The sequence below is a fragment of the Oratosquilla oratoria genome, chromosome 33 (genome assembly GCF_046742065.1).
Source record: "Oratosquilla oratoria isolate Oo_2021 chromosome 33, ASM4674206v1, whole genome shotgun sequence".
Taxonomy (NCBI): domain Eukaryota; kingdom Metazoa; phylum Arthropoda; class Malacostraca; order Stomatopoda; family Squillidae; genus Oratosquilla; species Oratosquilla oratoria.
The window spans coordinates 14,152,216-14,176,727 of NC_134809.1; the positions used below are offsets into that span (position 1 = coordinate 14,152,216).

Here is a 24,512-nt window from a genome sequence, read left to right on the forward strand (position 1 = left end):
TATTTTCTCGGGCACAATTAATCCCTACGTAATCCTATTTCTAGACCTAGCTAGCCTCTATCTTCCCTCCCATTTCATATCTCTCATACCTTTCACTTCACTTTCGCATTATCTACTCTCGTGCCGTTGTTTTCCAACCTCACACACATTCACACCTCACAAACTTGTTTGAAAAATATTAGGAAGTATAGCTTTCTACGTAGATGTGTAGACATGGATCAAGTTGGATGAAATTATAATACAGGCCAACAACATGAACGAGTTTTATAAGTGAAGGAAAAGACCGGATGTACGAACACAACCCCGTGGTCCTAACGCCTACGTAAATGTATCCATCTAAAACATAATGTTTACCATTTCAAACAATGGAATAAACTGACAGGGCTGCCTCATAATTCTCACTATAATCGTGATATGTTTGTGTTATATAGTTTGCGTTCCTGCCCATTATAAGATATAAAAATATAAGGTAAACCTCACTTGACTTATAGGGTAAGATGAACAGTGTTTATCGTAGCACTTGCGTAGGCACGGGCAGATAGAGTGTGGGCAGTTGCCGAGGGTTGTCGTCGTACGATCGTAGTCGACTATTTTGGTAGTGGGGGAAGAGTTAAGTTGAAGTAAAAATGTCGAAAGCGGCGAAAAAGGTCCTCGATGAAGCCCAAGAAACGGGAAACCCTGAGCTGGATCTTCAGGAGAAACAAATAACATCAATAGAGGACCTACCAGGCCTCTGTAAGTATTTAATATTGCATATAAGTGGCAGGTGGATAGACACGCCCTTTATTTGTATGGAGAGCAATTCCACGACAATTTCATGGATAAATTTCATTGTACGCATTCTCCTTATATTAGGCGATTTGAATATTGTATAAGAATAAGGCTATTACTTCTGTATACGATATAATATTTTCTTGCTCGTTATACCCTTGCCCACTAGGTCTAGGACTTCTATATTTTTCATGTTTTTTTTTTTTTGGTAGATTCTTTAAGAGCTACAGCACCCTGTCCTCATGTAGATATATATAGCTTTGCCTTAGAGCTTTCAAAGAATATTTCAACTCCATTTGTTCATGGCAAGATATTTCAGTAAATAGGTCTTTCTGTGGTTGATGAAATTTGGTAAAATTCTTGAATCACCCAAATACTGATAACATGAAACTTATATTGGCCAATAGCTCCTCACCTAATATAACCTACCATAACCTAGCATAACCATTCCATAGAAAAAATACATCTTCCAGATGCAACACAAGAAGGAAATGAAAATGTGTTTGCATTATAATAGAATAGAACCAAACATTTCTCTAAGTCCATCTATAGCATGAATTGTATCTCAATTATGACCCTTTACATTTAATGTATTATTGTAAAGATCTTCTCATATTTTTTATCAGGTTAAGATTTGGATATTATTTCAGCATTTTACTCTAATTGCACAATTTGTTTTGGATGTAGGTTCTTAACGCAGCACTCTTGGATTGTAGCAGTTCTGTCTGCCAACACTATTTTTCCTATACCCATCCTTTCCATGCCTAACTTGGTCAAATCAGTTACCAACCATCTGTACAAATTACCTTAGTTTGAGCATACAAAGTATTATTTGTAGTCTTTACATATTTAGTATTGTTGAGATAGGGGAGCAAATCTTATTGCTAAACTCATATTACACTCCAAGAGTGCCCTTAACTCTTTAGGATAAAAGAGATGGGAGAGAAGGAGGAATCTTAGTGTGGTGCTGGTGGTAGGCTGCAGATAATTGAGTAGTGTGCTATCAGTTGCATTCAGTTGGTTAAGTTTGTTATGTAATGAGATGGGTTATTATTGTTGAGGGCTCAATGGAATAACTAGTCATCTAAAAAGTATTCAGACCGTCCACAATAAGCTTGTTAGGATGTTTAATATTATTTCCAATGGTTTGTTTATATCAGTGATAGTACACACTGGGATAAATTAGGTGAGTGATACTATGTATGTATGGAACTCACTACCTGTGTCCATTAAGAAGTCAAATAACAAGGTTACCTTCAAGAAATAAGTCAAGGGTTACTATATGTCTTAGCTATGGACAGAGAACAGCCTTGATTTTGTGTACTACTAGCTTAGTGAGGGATACCTGATTCCATGAGTAATACCATCCAAATCTGTGTTCACTCATAACTGTTCTGACCTCCCCCCCTTTTTTATTTTGTTCTTCAGAAGTTTAGTTTAGTATAACAATGATTGATGTTTACAAATTGGTTTCCACCTTTGTTTTGCCAGTCATAATATGGTATATATCTCAGGTAGGGTCCAAGAACAGTTATGATCTGACCTTTTTCCTCATTCTCCTTGTTGTTTTACTCATTCGAGTACTAGTCCCCTGTACCCTACCCTGATGCTTCAGGTTATAATGTACTACTCCCTAGTGCTCATACTAATTGCCCACTCCGTCCTGAGATTCAGGTTAAATGTTAGATTTAATTAATAGGTGACCCTAGCTGCAGTGTAGCATTCACTATAACTACATGTTGTTACAGATGTAGAATATTGTAGTATATCATTAATGGTACTACTCTGATATAGTACTCACTCATACATGTTGATACAGCTGTAGAATAATGCAGTATATCATTAATGGTACTACTCTGATATAGTACTCACTCATACTGTTTTGTTACAGTTTAATATTATTTTGTTGTTCCTTTGCTTATTGCAATGTTCCTTTTTGTGATGGTGCTCAAATTTTTGGTCTCAATATTCCTATGTGTACAAACATTTTAGTAATATTAGCTAAACTATAACAATGTTTATGTGTCATATGTGTTCTGACTGGTATTACTCATGATTGTCTCTGGTCCCCTTAACCCCCTATGTATGTTGTCAGTGTGACTTAGTGTAGAATAACAATCTGATGACCACAATGGAAATAAGCGTACATGCTTTTTGTGTTATCCTCGGCAATTTGCATTTATTATTCCAAACTATGTGTTCTTGTCATTATTTGCACTTCATGTACATTGATTCATTGCCAAATAAAGTCTTTCTATCTATGTACATTTAATAGGTTAGGTTAGTTTGTTTTTATGTTTCATAGGGAGGAAAAATTGGAGGCCTCCCCCTCCCTTTTTTTCCTTTACATTTTCAGAAACAGAAAATTTGAGTTGACTTTCATGTTATCTTTTGGTTGTTTACTAGTAATATCTCCCCACCCAAAAATCTTTATTTCCCCTCAAGAGATCAAAGACACTAGATTGACTTATGAATAGCAAAATTTGTCTCTCAAAATTAATTGTCTCTATACTTTCAGTGCACATGGAAAACATTACGCGGTTAACCCTGACGCATAATCGCCTGACAATGGTTCCTCCTGCCATAGCCAATCTTATTAATTTGGAAATTCTTAACCTTTTCAATAATTGGATTGAGGAACTACCCACTTCTATCTCATCTCTGAACAAACTGAGGATTCTTAATGTGGGGTGAGTGTGTACTTATATATATATATATATATATATATTTTTTTTTTTTTTTTTTTTTTTTTTTTTCAATAAAAAAATTGAGCCCAGACATGAGCATTTTCATTAATTGTTGTTATTAATTTTTATTCATGAGAGCAAAAATTTGAAATTTAGTAAATGAAGCCAACAAAATATGATGAACAGACTGAAATGGAGAAAACAGAGTTTTACAGAAGAGTGATAGACCATTATGTAACAAAATGATAACTAAAAAAGGAAGTGTTAAAAAAAAATTCAAGACACTATTTGGTTTCCCATTTACCTAAAAAAAAAGTTGTAGGAGAAACTGGAACATATAGGTCTTAAAAGAAATTTGCTATAAAGGATAAGAGGCTTTCTGAAAAACAGATCAATGAGTACAGGATTTTGTTTTTTGATAACCATGAATTTTCTTTTTCAGGATGAACAGACTTGATTCACTACCACGTGGTTTTGGTTCTTTTCCTGTACTTGAGGTACTGGATTTCACATACAATAATATATCTGAAGAAACTTTACCAGGCAATTTCTTTATGTTGGGTAAGTTGATTTTTAAGTTATTAAGTTTTATTTATGTATATAATTGATTTATTTCATATTTATTTATTTTATTTATTTATTTATATATTTATTTATTTAAAAAAAAAAATTCGGGGGGTGGGGAGGTCACGAAGTAAATGAAGCGAACTTGCTATGGATGTACTCTGTCATGCTACATTGTTTCTGACCCAGGACAGTGGGTGGATACATAGATGAACTGTTATCCATGAGGAGCTAAGATGAGAGGGTGGTGGAATGGGTGGGAGTGGGTACATGCCTTTTGAGTTGGCTACGTCCCTTGTAAGGGGGAAAAATCCCTTGGCAAAGTAAACACCCTTTAAGGATAAGTCTTTCATTAAATGTACAGTACAATGTTTCTCTTGTTGGAGTTTTATAGTACAAAGATGCGGATTATAAGATAAGTGTATGAAAGCCTTGGAAAAGGTAGGGATGGGGTAGGTAAGGGATGAGGAAGGGTCGAGAAAGGCTATGGTTCAGGCAACTCACAGATGGCCTTCCAAAACCCTTTTCACAATGTGAAGTAAATTAATTACTGGAGATGTAGTGGTGATCGTGCCCTTACTCTGAAACCAGTGGTGATAGAGCACCGTAGAATAGAGTAAGGAAGTATACAACTGTGCATGCTTACATACATACATATACCAAGGCTTTTTCCCTCTTACAAGGGAGGTAGCCAAAAAGAAAAAGGCATAAAATTATTTCCACCCATTCCATCCCCAAATACACTCCACTCCCCTCCACCCTCCCCCCTCCCTCCCATCTTAGTACCTCCTGGTTGACGGGTTATCCCTGCACCTTGTCCACTGCCCTGTGCATGCTTAGTAAAACTTACATACATACATGTACCAAGGCTTTTTCCCCCTTGCAAGGGAGGTAGCCAAAAAGAAAAAGGCATAAAATCATTCCCACCCATTCCATCCCCAAATACACTCCACTCCCCTCCACCCTCCCTCCCATCTTAGCACCTCCTGGATGATGGGTCATCCCTGCACCTTGTCCACTGCCCTGTGCATGCTTAGTAAAACTTAATTTTTTTCATGGGGAAAATACATAGTATTTCTAAGTATTTTGATTGTGTGTAAGAATTGTATGAAGTGTGGTTTTCTGTCATAAACTAATCATCTATAAAGACTATTTGTATTGTGAAGATGGAATGGTTTATTTACATATATTCATTAGTTATTGAATTTTAACACAGAATCTTTGCGAGCACTCTACATGGGGGATAATGACTTCGAAGTTCTGTCTACAGATATAAAGAACTTCAGGAACCTTCAGATTGTAAGTAATTGAAAGATGTACTACTTGATTATGTTGTGCTTAGAATTAACTTTTTTTTCTTCAAATATAGTATTGAAAAGTTAGCCATGTATATTGTACAGTACTCTTCAAAAGTATGTGGCCCCTACCCTTTGCAGCCACATAGTTATGGCAAAAATAAAATGTAATTTTCTGGGTTAAAAAATATAGAAAGTATCTGGTAACCTGCTGCCATCACACCAGGCCAGCAGAGTGGAGCATGAGGGAGAACATAGCCAGTTGCTCCCATGCTGCTGTGGGAAGAGCCTTTTTTCAAGCTACTTTTCTTCATTTCCCTAGGGGCTGTATTGTTACCATGGGACCTACAAAGGAATTAACTAAAGAAGTAATTGCCCAAATCATTGGACTAAAGAAAGCAGGCCATGGAACTAAAGAAATCGATGAAATATTGAAGGTGGCCAAGTCCAAAATCAAAAAATACATGGCTTGATTTTGAGAGGGAGGAGAGCTGGAGATACCATTTCAGGAACCTAAGACAGGGTGTACTAAGAAAACTTCTTAAGATATTTTGCTGCTGTTCTTGGATTTGACTTTAAAGTATGCCTTATGATGCTCAAAACCCTTGGAGAAGTCTTCTTATGACACCCTGTTCAAGGTTTCTATGATAGTATCTCCATCCCTCCTCCCTCCCAAAATCACACCATGCATAACTTGACTGTGGACTTGTAAACCTACAGCATTTCACTGATTTCTTTAATTCCATAGCCTGCCTTTTTCAGCCCAATGATTTGGGCAATTACTTATTTAGTTAGTTCCTTTGTAGGTGCCAGGGTAATGATGCAACCTTTAGGGAAATGAAGAAAACCAGTGTGAAAAAAGGGAGGGTCCCAGAGAGAGTGGTTACTTGAGTATCCTTTTCCAATGACTGCATAGGAGTGACTTGCTTTGTTCTCCCTCATGCTCTGCTAGCCTGTCGTGATCGTAAGGGGTTACCAGATACTCTCTATTCACTTCATTTCACCTCAGAAAATGATGTCCTATTTTCAAAATGGAATCCCTCAGGGTGCAATATTTTCACCATGTTGCTACCAATTACTTGCCATGTATAACAAAACCAAGAGAAACCAGGGCCAATTGATTGTTTCATTTATTTCTTCCTGACTTCAGATTTTTGTGTATTCATTTCTATCTTTTTTTGCAGTTTTTCCTTCATTCTGTTGTTTCTTCTCTGGTTTTTTCACAGAATGTTTTAGGATTTTAGTTGCCCCTCATTTATACAACTGTTTTAATTTCAGCTGGTGCTAAGAGAAAATGACTTAATTGCTCTTCCACGAGAGGTAGGGGAGCTGGCACGTCTGCGGGAGTTGCACATTCAGGGCAACAGAATTGAAGTTCTTCCTCCTGAGATTGGTAATTTATTATTTATTTTATTTTATTTCATTTATTTTATTGTATTTTATTTTATTTTTTTTTCCCACTTTGAACCAATGGCATAGAAATAGTTCCTCATTGATAAAACACAGAAAGCAGTCCAAAGTTTCTTCCCAGAGAGATCTATGGAAGGTTCTAAGGTCCATTGTCAGCCACTACTTTGGGTCTGCAGGTTTTCCACTTAACCACTTCCATACGGTGACACCTACGCAGGCGGCATGAGGAGCAAGTGGGTACTCGATGATGCCGACGTCGCCATCTTGATTATATTTATTGTAGTTGTACCTACGTAATTTCAATTCTCTCTAAACTGGCTTCATCAATTTTCTATGGTTATCAAAATACACGGGTGAAAGAGAACAAACGATTGAGCACTGACTTTATTTTTTATAATGCGATTATTATGACGCAACATCGCACGTCGGGCAGCTAATGCTGCCAGACGTGCGATGTGCCCCAGAGTGAAGAGGTTAAACTTAAGGCAACAATTGCATCACCCTTGCATTTAGCTCCAACCCCTCTTATCCATGTATACAGGACATCTATGGTGATATTACACAACCCTGTCATCTCAGACCATTCACTGTCTCTATTTCTTATCTTTCTGTCAACCCTGTCATATACCTTATCCACTTAAAATGCCCCTTCTTGACACATTGTTCCTTCATCCTTTACACTATACAGCCACCTCTTGATGTGATATGGTTTAACGTCACAAACTCCCCCCTACCAGAAGGCTAGGACGGTGTTCCTCACAGGGGCTTTGTAGCGTGGAATTTAATAAACCATGCCCTTGGTTCAACTTCGCCAATGGCAGGGTTCGAACCGCCATCCCCCTCAACCTTCGCCGCAAGTGATGACGCCCTAAAAGTTTAATAATTGAAATATGATGGTTCATGAATCAAGAAGGAAGCTCACTGGCTGAGCAGGTATGGGCGTCGTTACTTGCGGTGAAGGTCAAGGGCATGGCAGTTCAAACCCTGCCACCAGCAAAGTTGGTTGGTTCATTAAATTCCACGCTACAAAGTCCTCTGTAAGGGGCACCATCCTAGCCTTCAAGAAGTGGTGTTAGAAAATGGGGTTTCTTAATAAAGACATGAGTAACCTAGATGCATGTTCATAATTTTATGTATTTTCTATAATTTTTCTTTTTTTCCAGGTCATTTGGATCTACTGGGTAGCAAGTCTTGCATCCGGCTGGAAAACAACCCTTGGGTACCCATGATTGCTGACCAGTTGCTCTTGGGTCCTACTCACGTCATTGACATGCTCCGCAATGAATCTTACAAATTGTGAGTTTTTGAAGCCTGATACAGTCTCTTAGGATATGTAATCTTGTGAGGGACCAATGATAATTATGAGCAAGTGGTGGGCCTGCATGATATACCTACTTGGTGCTTATCCTCAAAACTCATCATCACCCTCACCTTCATCTGGAAGTACAACACTAAGGAACTTTGACACAGTCTCCATACAAGGCCCAAAATCTGTCTATCAACTTCAACTGTATTTCGTTCACTTTTTCACATAAAAAGAGCTGACAATAGGAAACTGCTCCCCTTCTCCTACTTCTGTAAGCCAGTGACATAGAAACAGTCTTACACTAATGACTAATACTTCATGCACATATATATATATATATATATATATATATATATATATATACACACACATATGAGGTCTGGCCAGAAAATATCAGGCGGACAAGATGCAGGGATGACCCGTCATCCAGGAGCTGCCAAGATAAAAGGGAGGGAATTGGGTGGTGTGGTAGGGATGGAATGAGTGGGAGTGGTTTTTATCCCTTTGTTTTTGGCTACCTCCCTTGTAAGGGGGAAGAAGCCTTTGGTAGTATGTATGAATATTTGCAGAACTGGCCATGCAGTCCTAATAGAACTTGGTGGACACAAACAGAAGACCCTATTGTGTATGCTTGAGTGGCTATACTCCTATGTAAAACCTCATTTACCCACCAGACATGGTTTAGTAAAAAAGTGTACTGTTTGACCATTGTGTGGCAGCTAAATTCGTCATGCGTCTCCTGACCCATGAGCAGAAGGAATTACATGCTGAAGATTCACAGGCTTGCTTCAAGCTGCTACAAATGACACAGATTTCTTGAAACAAGTAATAACTGGAGATTAATCATAGGTCTATGGCTATGACCCAGAAACAAAAGCTACTCACTCAGTTATTGTCAGTATGACAGTCAAAGAGTACACTATGTCTGGAAGGAAAATAAAGTCACTTGGGAATATGGCTGTTCATGCAAACTCTGATGGGGAGAAAGTTGGGTTTATTTAACTATGAATGTTGGGCACCATGGGGGGGTGGGGGGAGGTATGAGACAGCAAAGGAGGTGATGACTGTGTTTCAAGTTGTGTCCATGGGTAATCTGCTTGCAAGGTAACAAAAAGGGGGGAGGAGGCAAGAAAACAAAGAGATGCGAGCCAGGTTCACATATACTGCTCCAAGGCTGTCTGCATCTTCAGGTGATGGTCCATCCTTTATATACGTGGGCAGGTCATGACCCGTGCTCCTAATTGGTGTGAGGTCACATGTGCTGTGTGGGAAGTCAGAGATAAAAATGTTGATGCCGGTGACTCACAAAAACAGAGGGTATTCATTCCTCAATGGATCCAGTTGTTTATATCATGTGGCTGGCTGAGGTGCAGGTTTAGTCATGGCTGGCCAATGCTGGCCTTGGAGGTCCAAATGTCATGGACATAGAAGAGGTGAGGACAGGAGTGAAGAGGTGAGGACTACTCCTAACAGGCCCAAACATAGCCCAGAGGGAGAGTCGGGTACAGTGCATGGTGAGGTAGACGCGAGGAGCCTGGGTCCAAGGGCGTGAAGATGGTGCTCTTCTGAATTTAAGCCTTTTCTCCTATTTATCATTTTTGGGCCTCGGGTGCCCATACTGTTGGCCTAAGCAGTGTCCAAGTGGACTCTACAGGAGCCCTGGGCCCCACTTGACCTGTGAGTGAGATGGTAGGTAAATCTGAGCAGGTGACCAAAATGACCCCAAATTGAAAAAAAGATTCTCAAAGGGATTTTGCCCAAAATCAGCAGGTGACCGATTTGGCCCAAACTTAGCCCAGAGGCAGAGAGTTGGACAGATTGCACAGTGAGGTAGACATGAGGAGCTTGGGCCCAAGGATGTGACAGTGGTGCTCCTCCAAAGTTGAGCCTTTTCTCTCATCTTTAACTCGGGCACCCTTACTATTGGCCTGAGCGGTGTCCAAGTGATATATATATATATTTATATAATTATTTCTATAAATCAGCAAAAGGTTTTCCTGTAGACATATTTCATTGAAGAAAAACCCATTTCTTCATTAATTATCTTATGTAGATTTTGAAGATGTCTGACTATAGACTTGACTTTTGTATCTTGGATAGCTGTTGCTTGTCCGACAGACATCATCTTGTACTCAACTGAAATCCAATTAACCACCCCTCCCATTTAGAACCTCTGGGATAAGATTATTCCTGTCCTTTCTTGGCTCACTGGCCAAGGGGAATAGGGTGTTATTACTTGTTCGAACCCTGCCACCGGTGAAGTTGAACCAAGGGCATGGTTCATTAAATTCCACACCACAAAGTCCTCTGTAAGGGGTACTGTCCTAGCCTCCTGATAGGGGGGAGTTTGTGACATTAAACCAAATCAATCTCTCTTGCACCGTTTGGTCAGAGGCAGTTCAAAAGGGAACAGCTCTTTCACAAGATGGTCAGTAGTTAGAGTTGATTTACTCTCAACACTTCATATGCCAAACCCCTCCTCATCTATTCAGAGTGATTTATGAAATACATGAGAAGAACATCCTTCAGGTATTTCCATCCCATCATCTACTCACAATCTCCCTCAATTTACTCATGTCTGTTGCACCCTGTTTTACATACTCGACATTCTACATACATATACCAAGGCTTTTTCCCCCTTACAAGGGAGGTAGCCAAAAAGGAAAAGGCATAAAATCATTCAAGAAGAACTTGACATTCTACCTATATTTAAACCTCCCCATTCCCTCCATCCATCCACCTCATTCTTGGTTTTCTGCTCAGGTTCATTGTATCCACTTTTGCTTTCCATAATTCTTTTGCAAGTCTTTCCTCGTTTATTGTTTTCATCATCCCCAAGCCACCTTAGCACTCTATACCTTATCCAATAGCCCCCTTCCTACCACCATACAGTCACCTCCATATTTCTCACTCAATGTATTCTTGCAACATCTATATTTCTCAAGGACTTGATCCAAAAACATTCAATTTCTCAAGGACTTGATCTAAATACATTCAGGCTCTTCCTTCCTGTCCCCCTTACATTTCAGGTCTCTGCTCTGTATAGTGTTTTGGGTACAGTCACTCCATACTTTTAATAAAAAAAAAATCGTAATACTTCATTCTGACCAGATATTTACTTGCTTCTTTTGAGCCTTGTTTACACGGGACAAATTAAGAGGCAAGTCAAGTGTGTGTGTTACTTGCTACAAGTTATTTGATGTGTGCCAAATAAATTTTCTTTGTCAAGCAGATGTTTACACATGCAAGTAACTTGCACACTTTTCTTGCCTCTCAACTTCCCCCTTATAAAAAAGGCTTTACTCTAATTCTAAGTAGTAGAGCTTGTGTCAGGATTGGAAATGGAGAGAGTGAGTGGTTCGAGGTAAAGGTGGGACTTCGTCAGGGATGCGTTATGTCGCCCTGGCTGTTCAACTTATACATGGATGGGGTGGTGCGAGAGGTAAATGCAAGGGAAGTGGGCAAGGGATTGGAGATGGTTAAAGAAAATGGAGAAAAGTGGGAGGTGAGCCAGCTGTTGTTTGCGGACAACACTGCGCTTGTGGCAGGATCGGAGGAGGGATTGAGGAAGTTGGTGGCAGAGTTTGGGAGAGTATGTGATAGAAGAAAGCTAAAGATAAATGTGGGTAAAAGTAAGGTGATGAGATGTACAAGGGGTGAAAGTGGCAGTAGACTGGAAGTGAGCATTAAGGGAGAGCGACTGGAGGAAGTGGATAGTTTTAGATACTTGGGTGCAAATGTGGCAGGAAAAGGTGGAGGTAGAATGTAGATTGAGAGAAGCGAGTAAATGCATTGGTGGATTGAAGAGTGTAATGAGGAATAGACATTTGGGAATGGATGCAAAGAGGAGACTGTATGAAGGAGTGATTGTGCCAACAGCACTGTATGGGGCAGAAACATGGAACATAAGAGAAGAAGAGAGAAGGAGTTTGAATGTGTTTGAGATGAGGTGTCTGAGAAGTATGATGGGGGTTACTAGGCTAGATAGCGTGAGAAATGAGGAGGTGAGGAGGAGAACAGGGGTGGAAAAGGAGCTAGAAGATATGGTTGATGAAAGAATATTAGGATGGTTTGGACGCATGGAAAGAATGAGTGAAGAAAGACTAGTAAAAGAGGTATGGAAGGCAGATGTGGAGGGAGTGAACATGAGGGGACATCCTAGGATGAGATGGATGGATGGGGTGAAGGGGGCTTTGGGGAAGAGGGGAATGTCTGTTGAGGAAGGACAGGAGAGGACAAAAGACAGGGGTGAATGGAGAATGGTTGTATATGGATGATGTGATTGCATAAGGTGGAATGGGTGGGGGGTGAGGTAGTATGTGTGAGCAAAATTTGACGCAGCCCAAAGGGATTTCTCCCCGTCCTCTCCTTTTATGCAATGGGGGGACGGAGAGGTGGGTGTGCTGTGTCTTGCGACACTGCTTCTGACCCAGGGCAGTGGACAAGGTGCAGGGATGACCCGTCATCCAGGAGGTGCTAAGATAAGAGGGAGGGTGGAGGGGTGTGGAGTGTATTTAGGGATGGAATGGGTGGAAATGATTTTATGCCTTTCCCTTTTTGGCTACCTCCCTTGTAAGGGAAAAAGCCTTGGTATATGTATGTATGTATATACTCTAATTCACCATCATATATCCATTAACAGTCATGGATTACCTCCAAGTACACATATGGTATTATGGAAACATATTGAGTAACTCTACATTAATATTTCTTCCTTCTCTCTACAGTGTGTACCAGCGCCACATCTCAGCCAGTGGACAACCACCCCCAAAGAACTATGAAGCTAAGAACAGGAAAATTTCCCGAAAGCGAGAAAGTGCCTAAATGGATTACCACCTTTTGCCTTGTCATATTAATACTTGATATTACTGTGTTCATTTGACTTAAAGGTCTAGGGTAGGGTGAAGTAGAAGGAAGATTGTGACAATTTATTTTTTGTAATATTTTTGTGGACTTACATATATTAACTATTTATTGTATAGAGTCAACTGATTTAGACTAAATATTTTGTGCCTTATTGTTTTGCTGTGCCTTTTTTGTAGAGCAATTACACTTGAAACATATTTTTCCTCATCATAACATACTAAAGAAATCTCAAACTAATTGCTTTCATCTTGTATGATTGAATGTATTGTGTTCATACATTTTCAATACAAGCATGAAAATATGGAAATGTTTTACTCATATATTCATAAATCAAATTGTTTCAACTTTGATATAGGAACTTTGTAAAAGTGCCAACTTTTTTAAGAATGGAATAGAAAGTATATACAAAAACCTCAGTGCTCCTTACAACTTGGGCAGTCAAGTTAAAATATACTTTTGCATGGATTCTGTGGGAATAGGTAAAAATTGGATTCTTAATCCCTTTGCTATGATACACAGGGAACATATTAGTATGATTCTTGTCCCCACACCACAGTATTGTATTTACTGAAGACATTTTCTCCATGATAAAGGGTGGGGTGACCAAGTCAAAGCATAGTTCCTGATGTATTGATTACAGCTTTTTATCATAAGCAGATAAAATCCATTCAACAACCCCTCCCATTTTAGCATCTCGGGGATGAAGGGCTGCCCTGTCCCACACCACAGTGCTTGGGTCAAAAAGTAATGTAGTGAGATACAGCTTTTCCACAGTATAGCTCAACAATTGCATCTGTTTACCTTTATAGGGTGCTAAGGAAAGATGAAGTGGAGTCAAAAGGGGGTAAAGGAGAGATTTAATGAGGGTAGCAGAAAGGAGGGATAGTTTGGCGCAGTATTTGTCTTAGTGGAAATTATTCATCAATTATTGTTAAAGTTCCTGAAGTATTGATTATATAAAACTTGTGTAGTCAGTACCCTATGATGATGCATCAGTAATATTTGAGTGCTGCAATTGTAATTTGCCATGTTATGCTTTTATAGTAACAGGCATCTTTAAATGTATTTTTGTGTTCTTAATCAATAATATTTTAATGAATTATATGAATCTGGTTTTTGTGATACCTTATAATTAATTTTTTTCCTTGATTGATATTCCCCACCACAAAATAAGGGGAAAAAGCCTTGGTATCTGTATGTATATATATTCAGAGATGCTTGCTAGCCAAGTGGGTTAGTGTTGCTGCTTATCAGTGTGAGTTTAGAAAAGAAAGATGGTGCATAGATCAAATTTTTGTGATATGCAAGAAGTTTTTGGCAAACTATGTCTTAATGAGTTCTCATGGATTTGAAGAAGGGATATGACAGGGTTGATGGGGATGCATTATGGAATGTGTTACAGATCTAAGAATAAGGGAGAAGTCTGTTGAGGGTGGTCAACAGTTTCTGCACAATTAATAGCTTGTATGAAGGTAGAGGAGAGTGATTGCTCTGAAGTGAAGATGAGTCTGCACCAGGATTGTGTAATATCACATGATTGTTCATCCAACCACCATCCAGCCCTTCTAAGCTATGAGAAGAGCCTGGATGACTGCATCGCAGATAACTGTCCAGGATGCAACACTTCACCCCATACTATACAACACATTATGGAAGACTGCATTGTACACAATCACACACACCAACAAAACAAACTGGGCCCACCTCACTTGTACAACACTTGCTGACATAAACCAATACACAAACACTTGGACATGTTCTACCTGCCCTCCAGTAACCCCACTCCCACCTCCCCAACCACAGCCAGCACCCTTACCCACTCCAATTCCCTTTGCCCTTATCCCCAATCAGTACTCCCCTTCCTTTGTCCCCAATCTCTCCTTTTCCCCCCACCTCTAACCCAGATCCTATACCTTCCCCATTAACACCCCAACCTCAACCCCAAACGGCAACATACAACACATACAGAACACACAACATCAACATATTACAACACAACATTGACAGTATTAACACGAAAAAACATGAACTCGAACACTTTCTTAAACAACACAACATACACATTGCAATTATACAAGAAACAAAACTAAGACACTCACACAAAACACCATCATTTCATAATTACACCACCATCAGACAAGACCGGACTGATGGCAATGGCGGTGGACTCATCACCCTGATCCACCACTCCATCTGTTTTGTGGACACAAGTGCCACAACCAAAATTCTCCTCCCTACCACAGATAACACTACAGAAATCCAATCCATTCGAATCCGCACAGGCAACAAATCAACACTGACAAAAGTTAACATGTACATTCCCCCCCAATCATCCCCCACAGTTCCAAACACATTCAGGCCTCAATTTAGCCAACTAGCCTCAATCCCCAACCTGATCATGGGTGGTGACTTCAACGCCAAGTCGTCTGCCTGGTATGTCGACAACCCTGACACAGACAGAGGGCTTGATATACAGACTCAGTTTGACTCATTGACTATCATGAACAACACACATAATCATACACATATCCCACACCAAGCCCTCTACACTCCATCCTCTCCTGATATCACCTTTTGCTCCCCCTGCCTAACCCTAACAACATCATGGAGAGTGGTCGGAACCCTTGGTTCTGACCACCTTCCAATCATCATCACCACCAAAACAAGATGCACCCCAGTTGGCCACAGATACACATACACCAATTACAAGAGAGCTAACTGGGAAGCTTTTACTGAAGAGACAGCACAACATTTTGAAACACTTAACAGTACACCAATCACAAACATAAACAATGCTGTACACACTTTTAATACAATCATACAAAATGCAGACAAGAGATACATCCCTAGAGGCAACAGAAAATCACACAACCCCAACTTCACACCAGAAATCCAAGGCCTCATCAGACAGTGAGACACGTTTAAACACAATATCCCCGCACCTATCCCTCAAACCATAGCAGACCAAATACAAACACTAAACACTGTGATTGCCAATAAAATACACGAACAAAAAACACAAAATTGGCAAAACTTTATCAATACACTTGATCACAAAACAAACACCAGCAAACTGTACAAAACACTCAACATCATTACACTATCCAACAGTAACACAACACGCTCTCACACAGCAATAATCACAACAGACAATCTACCCTCAAACAGACAACAAGCAAACACACTCATAAATCATTTTGCACAGACAAGCCGTCTCGCTTCTCACCCTGACAACTAACGCACTATTCGATGTAAGAAAGACTTTCCCACAGACTCAGACTATACACCCTTCATAGATAGTCAGACAAAACACATAATACATAATCTCAAGCACTCATCTGCCTGTGGCTCTGATAACATAAGTAACATCCACCTAAAACACATTGGACCACAAGGTATACATGCACTCACAAACATTGCAAACTACAGCTATTCACACAACACTATACCCGACATCTGGAAGCATGGAATAATCACCATTCCAAAACCGAACAAAGACCCAACAATCCCAACATCGCACCGCCCAATCACACTTCTCTGCACCCCCTCTAAAGTCATTGAACGCCTAATACTTCAACTTGTCACACCTCAAAGTCAAGGACCACCTCGACATGAGAGGCACACAAACACTTGCTGCAGCCACCACAAACACATCACACCCGCTACACTACATAGCAGAACACCCACACACACCAAGAAACATTAAAACTACACCCAAAGACCTTTATTACACACAGATACTCTCTTCTCTTCCTCCACAACCACCAAATACCAGCCTCCGGAAACATATTCATAATCATATCACTCACCGCTCCATTAACACACTGAAAGACAACACACTGCTGCATGCCAGACCCCCTGATATCCACCCTTCTGAATCTTCTCTCCCACGTAGGGACAGAGTCCACTTGGCCAGACTGCGATGCGGTCACCACCCAGCACTTCTAAGCTACCAGAAGAGGCTGGACGACCGTGTTGTGAACAGCTGCCCAGGATGTAACACTTCACCCCATACCATACAACACATAATGGAAGACTGCATTATACACAATCATGCACGCAAACAACACAACATACACTCTATAAAGGATTTGTGGGAAAACCCAGTTTCGGCTGTGGCCTTCCTTGGGGAGACGGGACTGCTCGGACAGACAGTCTAGGGAACGACAACAACAACAACAACTTGTCACACCACATATTCCCCTTGCTGACTCACAACACGGTTTTAGGCCACTACACTCCACAAACACTCTTCTGATAAACCTCACACAAAGAATTTTAGATGGCATCAATTCAGATAGGCCCCACCACAGAACACTTCTTATAACATTAGACATTAGTAAAGCTTTTGATGCTATCCCCCGCCACAACCTAACAAATAAAATATATAACACAGACATGCACAATAACACCAAAAGATGGCTGGCCAATTATCTGGCAGGTAGGAATGCTTATGTGTCATATAATGGCCAATCATCGCACATCAGAAACATTAAGAATGGAGTACCACAGGGCTCTGTTCTATCCCCCACGCTCTTTAATCTATACATGTATGACTTACCCACACCAGACACCTCAGAAATACAAATCTCTTCCTACGCAGACGACATGACAATCACATGCTGCAGAAATAATCCAGCCATACCTTGATATACTCAACACATGGTTCATCACAAACAGACTCAAAATAGCTCCAACCAATTCTACAGCAACACTTCTCACCAACTGAACAAAAGAACACAAATACATACCTCATCTCTACATCAAACACACCAAAAATTCTTGGTGTAACATACGATACATCCATGTCTTTCAAACAACACATCACAAACATAAAAAACAAATGCATTGGAACAACATTTGGACAAAACAAAGAAACTAATACAACAATATACAAACAATGCATACGCTCAGTGATGAATTATGCGAGTCCTGCATGGGCTCCTAGTCTCAGTGAGACACACCACAACACCCTTCAAATCATAAAAAACAAAGCCCTAAAAACAATTACAGGCTGCACAAATACAACACCTACAGACCATTTACACCATGAAACTAAAGTCCTCAAAGTCAAGGACCACATCGACATGAGAGGCACACAAACACTTGCCGCAGCCACCACAAACACATCACACCCACTACACTACATAGCAGAACACCCACACACACCAAGAAACATTAAAACAACACCCAAAGACCTGTATCACACACAGATAATCTCTTCTCTTCCTCCACAACCACCAAATACCAGCCTCCGGAAACATATTCATAATCATATCACTCACCGCTCCATTAACACACTGCTGCATGCCAGACCCCCTGATATCCACCCTTCTGAATCCTCTCTCCCACAAAAGAACAGAGTCCACCTAGCCAGACTGCGGTGCGGCCACCACCCAGCACTTCTAAGCTACCAGAAGAGGCTGGATGACCCCATTGTGAACAGCTGCCCAGGATGTAACACTTCACCCCATACCATACAACATAAAATGGAAGACTGCATTATACACAATCATGCATGCAAACAACACAACATACACTCTATAAAGGATTTGTGGGAAAACCCAGTTTCGGCTGTGGCATTCCTTGGGGAGACGGGACTGCTCGGACAGACAGTGTAGGGAACAACAACAACAACAACAAAACAATATATACTCTATGAGGGATTTGCGGGAAAAGCCTGTTCCAGCCATGGCATTCCTCAAGGAGGAGGACTGCTTGGCCAGACAGACTAGGGAACAATGACAACAACAACAACCTGTGTAGGGATGGAGTGGTGAAGGAAGTAAACATGAGGGTGATAGGTAGGGGTTTGGAGCTAGTGAATGAGAGTAGAGTGAAGTGGGAAGTGATGAAGATGATACTGCCCTTGTAGCTGTGTTGAAGGTATGTTAAGTGGTATGTTAAAGGAGAAAGCTGAAAGTAAATGTGGGTAAGAGTAAGGTGACAAGATATACAAAGGGTGATAGTGGTGGTGAGTTGGAGGTGGTGGTGAGTTTGAGGAGAGTCAAAAGGGTGAGAGGTTGAAGAAAGTGGAGAGCTTTGAAGTATATGGGGTCACATTGGTAGAGAATAGAGAACGCAGGTGGAAGTGAATTAGAGTGTGAGGGAAACAAATAAATGTGGAATGGGTGAAAAGAGTCATGAGAATTAGATATCTGGAGATGAATGTAAAGAAGAATGATTATGTACATGACAATGTATGGAGCAGAGACTTTGAGGAATGTATTCACTTGGTCTTTGGATCACGTGTTGGACTCGTGATCGACAGCTATTTCCCTCCTGGAAGAGAGCTCAGAGCTCGTAGGTCCGATCTATGGGTAATGCTATGACCTTGCACACACACACACCCCCAACTCCCCGCCCACGAGAGTCAGAGTAACGACCCGAAGCGCAGCAGTACCGAAATAATTTCGGCCCTGGGCAGGATTCGAACCAGGAGCTGCGGGCCACTTTCGTGGCAGCTCAGCGTTCTACCGACTGCGCCACATGAGGGAATGATTGTGCCCATGACATTTTATGGAACAGAGATCTAGAATTAGAAGAAAGCAAGAAAGAATAACCTGAATGTGTTTGAGATGAAGTGTTCAAGAAGTATGATGGGGCTTACAAGGATGGATAGAGTGAGAAGTGTGGAGGCAATGCAAAGATCATGGTGGAAAGAGAATGGTAGATAGGATTAATCAAAGAATGCTGAGATGGTTCAGGCATATGGAAAGAGTGAGTAAAGAAAGACGCAAAAAGATTGTGGAGAGTAGAAGTGGATTGAGGGAACTTCATGAGAAGACCAAGAATGAGATTGATGGATGTGGTGAAGGGGACATTCGATACCTTTGAACATCCCTATTCAAGATATGCTCTGCTCACCCAACATAGGGAAGATGCCCTTAACATAACCTTAAAAGTAACCTGGCTGGAGAACCACCCAAACATGGCATGAATAATAAGCACACAGCAACAAGGAAATGGCTCTCTTAAACAGAAAATCTCTGTGTTGCACCACATAGCCAAGATAAGACCCCCCCAAAAAAAAAAAATCTACAATGATACACCAACTTCCCACAAAGGGTAATAATTGCTGCTTCCATTATCACCAGATCTAAATGCCATAAACCCCTTGCTACCCAGATCCTAGTAAAAGATATTGCAATCCCAAGCCTACCTAGCTCTCCCAGCCACCAACTTAACCTATACTGAGACAAATGTATCCCTGAATTGGACTTCCCACAATTTCTGGTCTTGAAATCTACAAACAGAAGATGAATTTGAAGACAAACACAGAACACCTGTCTCCCTTAAATTCCAAGTTTCACTCCCATACAGTGATATGGACACACAACCCATTGCACAGTCCTTTGTGTTTTGTCCCAGGATACCTATTTCTCATGACACTTTATATTCCAAGAAATCTAATTACTTCCATTTCCCCATAATCTACTTCCACCCCAACTCTGCCACCCTCTCCCCTTCTACATCTCATTATTTTACTTTTGGCCTGAGATCACAAGGATGGCATGACCTGACGCTGGCTCCAACCTGGTTGGCTTGACCCAACCCAATGCAACTATGTGCCATGGGTGGCTCATCCACCTGTAGCATAAATACAGGCTCAGGCCACATGTAAGACAGTTCTCATTCACCCAATAAAAGACTCGCTAACCTCTCGTCTCCAATAGCCTACATAAAATACATGTGCAACTATGTGATAGAATGTAACATATACATACATACACCAAGGGCTTTTTCCCCCTTACAAGGAAGGTAGCCAAAGTCAAAATCATAAATTCACTCCCACCCAATTCATCCCCACATAGTCCACTCCCACTCACCACCCTTCCCTCCCTCTTTTCTTGGCTCCTCTTGGATGATAGGTCATCCCTGCATCTCTCCCACTCCCTTGGGTCAAAAGCAATGCAGCAAGACAGCACATCAACAGCAAGGGCACTTAATTTAATTGGCAACCCCCTCAATGCCAACACATCCATCTTTCTTGTCACAAACATTTTGCCAATCTCTTTTCCTCTCATCTGTATTATATCAATGCTAATTAAGACTCAAACATTAGGGTACTGATTGGAAAACTTCTCCCAGACACTCTTTTGACTTTGCCTTTTTAAGGAATGTCTCCTTTGGGGTTGCATTGAGTAAGATGCCTAGTCATATCCCCATCTCATTTTTGTTGCATTTTACAACTCAACTTGATGGCAGTATTCTTTCTCCCCTACCACAGGGTTCAGTGAAAAAGGAAATATATATTCAGAGGAGTGGTACAGGACAGTATTAAGAGTTGGGAGACAGCATAACAGAGGGAAAGTTGCAGTATAATAAAGTAGCATTTCTCTATAAATAGAGAGTTCCTCTTTCACAGACAAAATGATGTGTGGCTCTGGTCTGTAGAGGCACCCCATATAGACCCTAAAGTATCAGCTGCATGCTACTGAACAATAATATACAGCCAATACCCCAGATGGGGTATGTAACAAGTACATACATCATATACCAAGGCTTTTTCCCCCTTACAAGGGAGGTAGCCAAAAAGGGAAAGGCATAAAATCATTTCAACCCATTCCATCCCTGAATACACTCCACACCCCTCCACCCTCCCTCTTATCTCAGCACCTCCTGGATGACGGGTCATCCCTGCACCTTGTCCACCGCCCTGGGTCAGAAGCAGTGTCGCAAGACACAGCACATCCACAGCAAGGCCGCTTCATTAAATCGGCGACCCCCCTCTCCGTCCCCCCATTGCATAAAAGGAGAGGACAGAGGGAAATCCCTTCGGGCTGCGTCAAATTTTGCTCACACATACTACCCCACCACCCATCCCCCCACCCATTCCACCACATGCAATCACATCATCCATATACAACCATTCTCCATTCACCCCTGTCTTCCATCCTCTCCCGTCCCTCCTCAACAGACATTCCCCTCTTCCCCAAAGGCCCCTTCACCCCATCCATCCACCTCATCCTAGGATGTCCCCTCATGTTCACTCCCTCCACATCTGCCTTCCATACCTCTTTTACTAGTCTTTCTTCACTCATTCTTTCCATGTGTCCAAACCATCCTAATAGTCTTTCATCAACCCTACCTCCCAGCTCCTTTTCCACACCTGTTCTCCTCCTCACCTCCTCATTTCTCACCCTATCTAGCCTAGTAACCCCCATCATTCTTCTCAGACACCTCATCTCAAACACATTCAAACTCCTTCTCTCTTCTTCTCTTCTGCCCCATACAGTGCTGTTGGCACAATCACTCCTTCATACAGTCTCCTCTTAGCATCCATTCCCAAATGTCTATTCCTCATTACACTCTTTAATCCACCAAGGCATTTACTCGCTTCTCTCAATCTACATTCTACCTCCACCTTTTCCTGCCACATTTGCACCCAAGTATCTAAAACTATCCACTTCCTCCAGTTGCTCTCCCTTAATGCTCACTTCCAGTCTACTGCCACTTTCACCCCTTGTACATCTCATCACCTTACTTTTACCCACATTTATCTTTAGCTTTCTTCTATCACATACTCTCCCAAACTCTGCCACCAACTTCCTCAATCCCTCCTCAGATCCTGCCACAAGCGCAGTGTCGTCCACAAACAACAGCTGGCTCACCTCCCACTTTTCTCCATTTTCTTTAACCATCTCCAATCCCACACCCACTACCCTTGCATTTACCTCTCGCACCACCCCATCCATGTATAAATTGAACAGCCAGGGCGACAAAATGCATCCTTGACAAAGTCCCACCTTTACCTCGAACCACTCACTCTCTCCATTTCCAATCCTGACACAAGCTCTACTACTCTCATAAAAACTCTTGACAGCTCCCAGAAGCTTTCCTCCTATCCCGTATATCTGCATAACCTCCCACAGTGCCTTTCTGTCTACCCTATCAGCCTTTTCCAGATCCATAAAAGCCCAAAAAAACATCCTTCCCCTTTCCTATAGCTTTCTCACATATCTGTCTTACCACAAAGATCTGATCTACACAACCTCTACCTGTCCTAAATCCACACTGTTCCTCACCAATTACTCCTTCTGTTCCTCTCCTAATCCTCTCAATCAAGATCCTCCCATAAGCCTTCCCAACTACACTTAACAAGCTAATCCCTCTGAAACTACTACATTCACACTTGTCCCCTTTTCCCTTGTAAAGAGGAACTATACAGGCACTCCTCCAGTCCTCCGGCACTCTACCCTCTCTCCAGCAAACATTAAATAACCTCATCAGCCAGTCCACCATCACTGTACCTCCCTTTTTCAGACATTCTGCATGGCATCCATCCAGACCAGGTGCCTTACCTGCTTTCATTATCTTAACAACTGCCTTCACCTCATCCTTCCTATATCTCCTCACTCATCACTCTCATTTTCTTAGCATTCCCACTGCAGCTATCTTTCCCTCCCTATCCTCCTTCACATTTAGCAACTCCCTAAATTATTCTGCTCATCTTCCCCTTACTGCCTTCTCTTCCATTATCATCTCTCCATCTGCACCTTTTACCTTTTCTTCTCTACTTGATTCGCCTCCTCTTCCTCTCTTAATTTCTTTCCAAAACATCTTTTTATTACTTTCAAAATTTTCTGTCATACTCTTACCCCATTTCACATCTGCTCTCCTCTTTGCCTCCTTTACCTTTTTCTTTACTTCTCTTTTCTTTTCTTTGTACCTCTCATATGACTCCCTCGTCCTATTTTGTAACCAATCTGTGAAAACTCGCTTCTTCTCTTCTACAACCTTCTTTGTTTCCTCATCCCACCATTCACTACCCTTTCTTCTATTTCTCCCTGTCCTTCTTGTTCCACACACCATCTTTGCACACTTTATGACTCCCTCCTTGAACCATCCCCATTCCTCCTCCACACCCAGCTCTACTCTATCTTTCACTCCCTCCCACTCCTCCTTCAGCTTCTTTTTGTACTCCTTCTCCTTTTCATTCAAAGAGTTCACTCTAAGCACCTCCCTACCTTTTGTCCCTTTCCTCTTTCTCCATCTATCCTCCACTCTCAACTTACCTTCCACCAAAAAAGGATCTGATATTACCCCACCCTCTCCCCTTAGCACATGTACATCCTTAACTCTTCCTATCATAATCCTATTTACCACTACATAATCCATTAGCGCTCTATCTACCACCCTCTCCCATGTGTACTTATGCTTGACTTTCTTCCGAAACACTGTATTTGCTATCATCAACTCTCTAGACACATTTCCACCATCAACTCTCCACTATGATTCTTTCCTGGAACTCCACATTTCCCAACCACTCCATCAATTGGACCATTTCCTACCCTAGCATTAAGGTCTCCCAGTACTATTACATTAACATTTCTTCCTAAATCCTCTATGCACTCATTTAAATCTATCCAAAAGGCCTCCCTTTCTTCTACACTCTTCTCACTGCCAGGCCCATATGCACTTACAAAAACCCACATCTCCTTTCCCAGTTTCACCTTCATCCACATTATCCTTGAGGAAACCTCCTTCCACTCCACTACACGTTTACCTATCTCTTCACTTACTAGAATAACCACCCCTTCCCTCCCTCGCCCTCTCTTCACTCCTGATAACCTCCCACTTACACTCCCAAACTTACTCTCACCCTTCCCT

General features: G+C 41.3%; 1 protein-coding gene across 1 annotated transcript; it reads left to right on the forward strand.

The window, feature by feature from the left end:
- Window positions 1–518: 518 nt before the first annotated feature.
- ics (ras suppressor protein 1) lies at window positions 519–13,828 on the forward strand. The gene is made up of 7 exons (XM_076172635.1): window positions 519–735; window positions 3,290–3,461; window positions 3,901–4,019; window positions 5,239–5,321; window positions 6,596–6,710; window positions 7,891–8,023; window positions 12,761–13,828. The coding sequence occupies exons 1-7, from the start codon at window positions 627–629 to the stop codon at window positions 12,855–12,857; spliced, it is 828 nt and encodes a 275-aa protein (XP_076028750.1). The 5' UTR covers window positions 519–626; the 3' UTR covers window positions 12,858–13,828.
- Window positions 13,829–24,512: the final 10,684 nt, after the last annotated feature.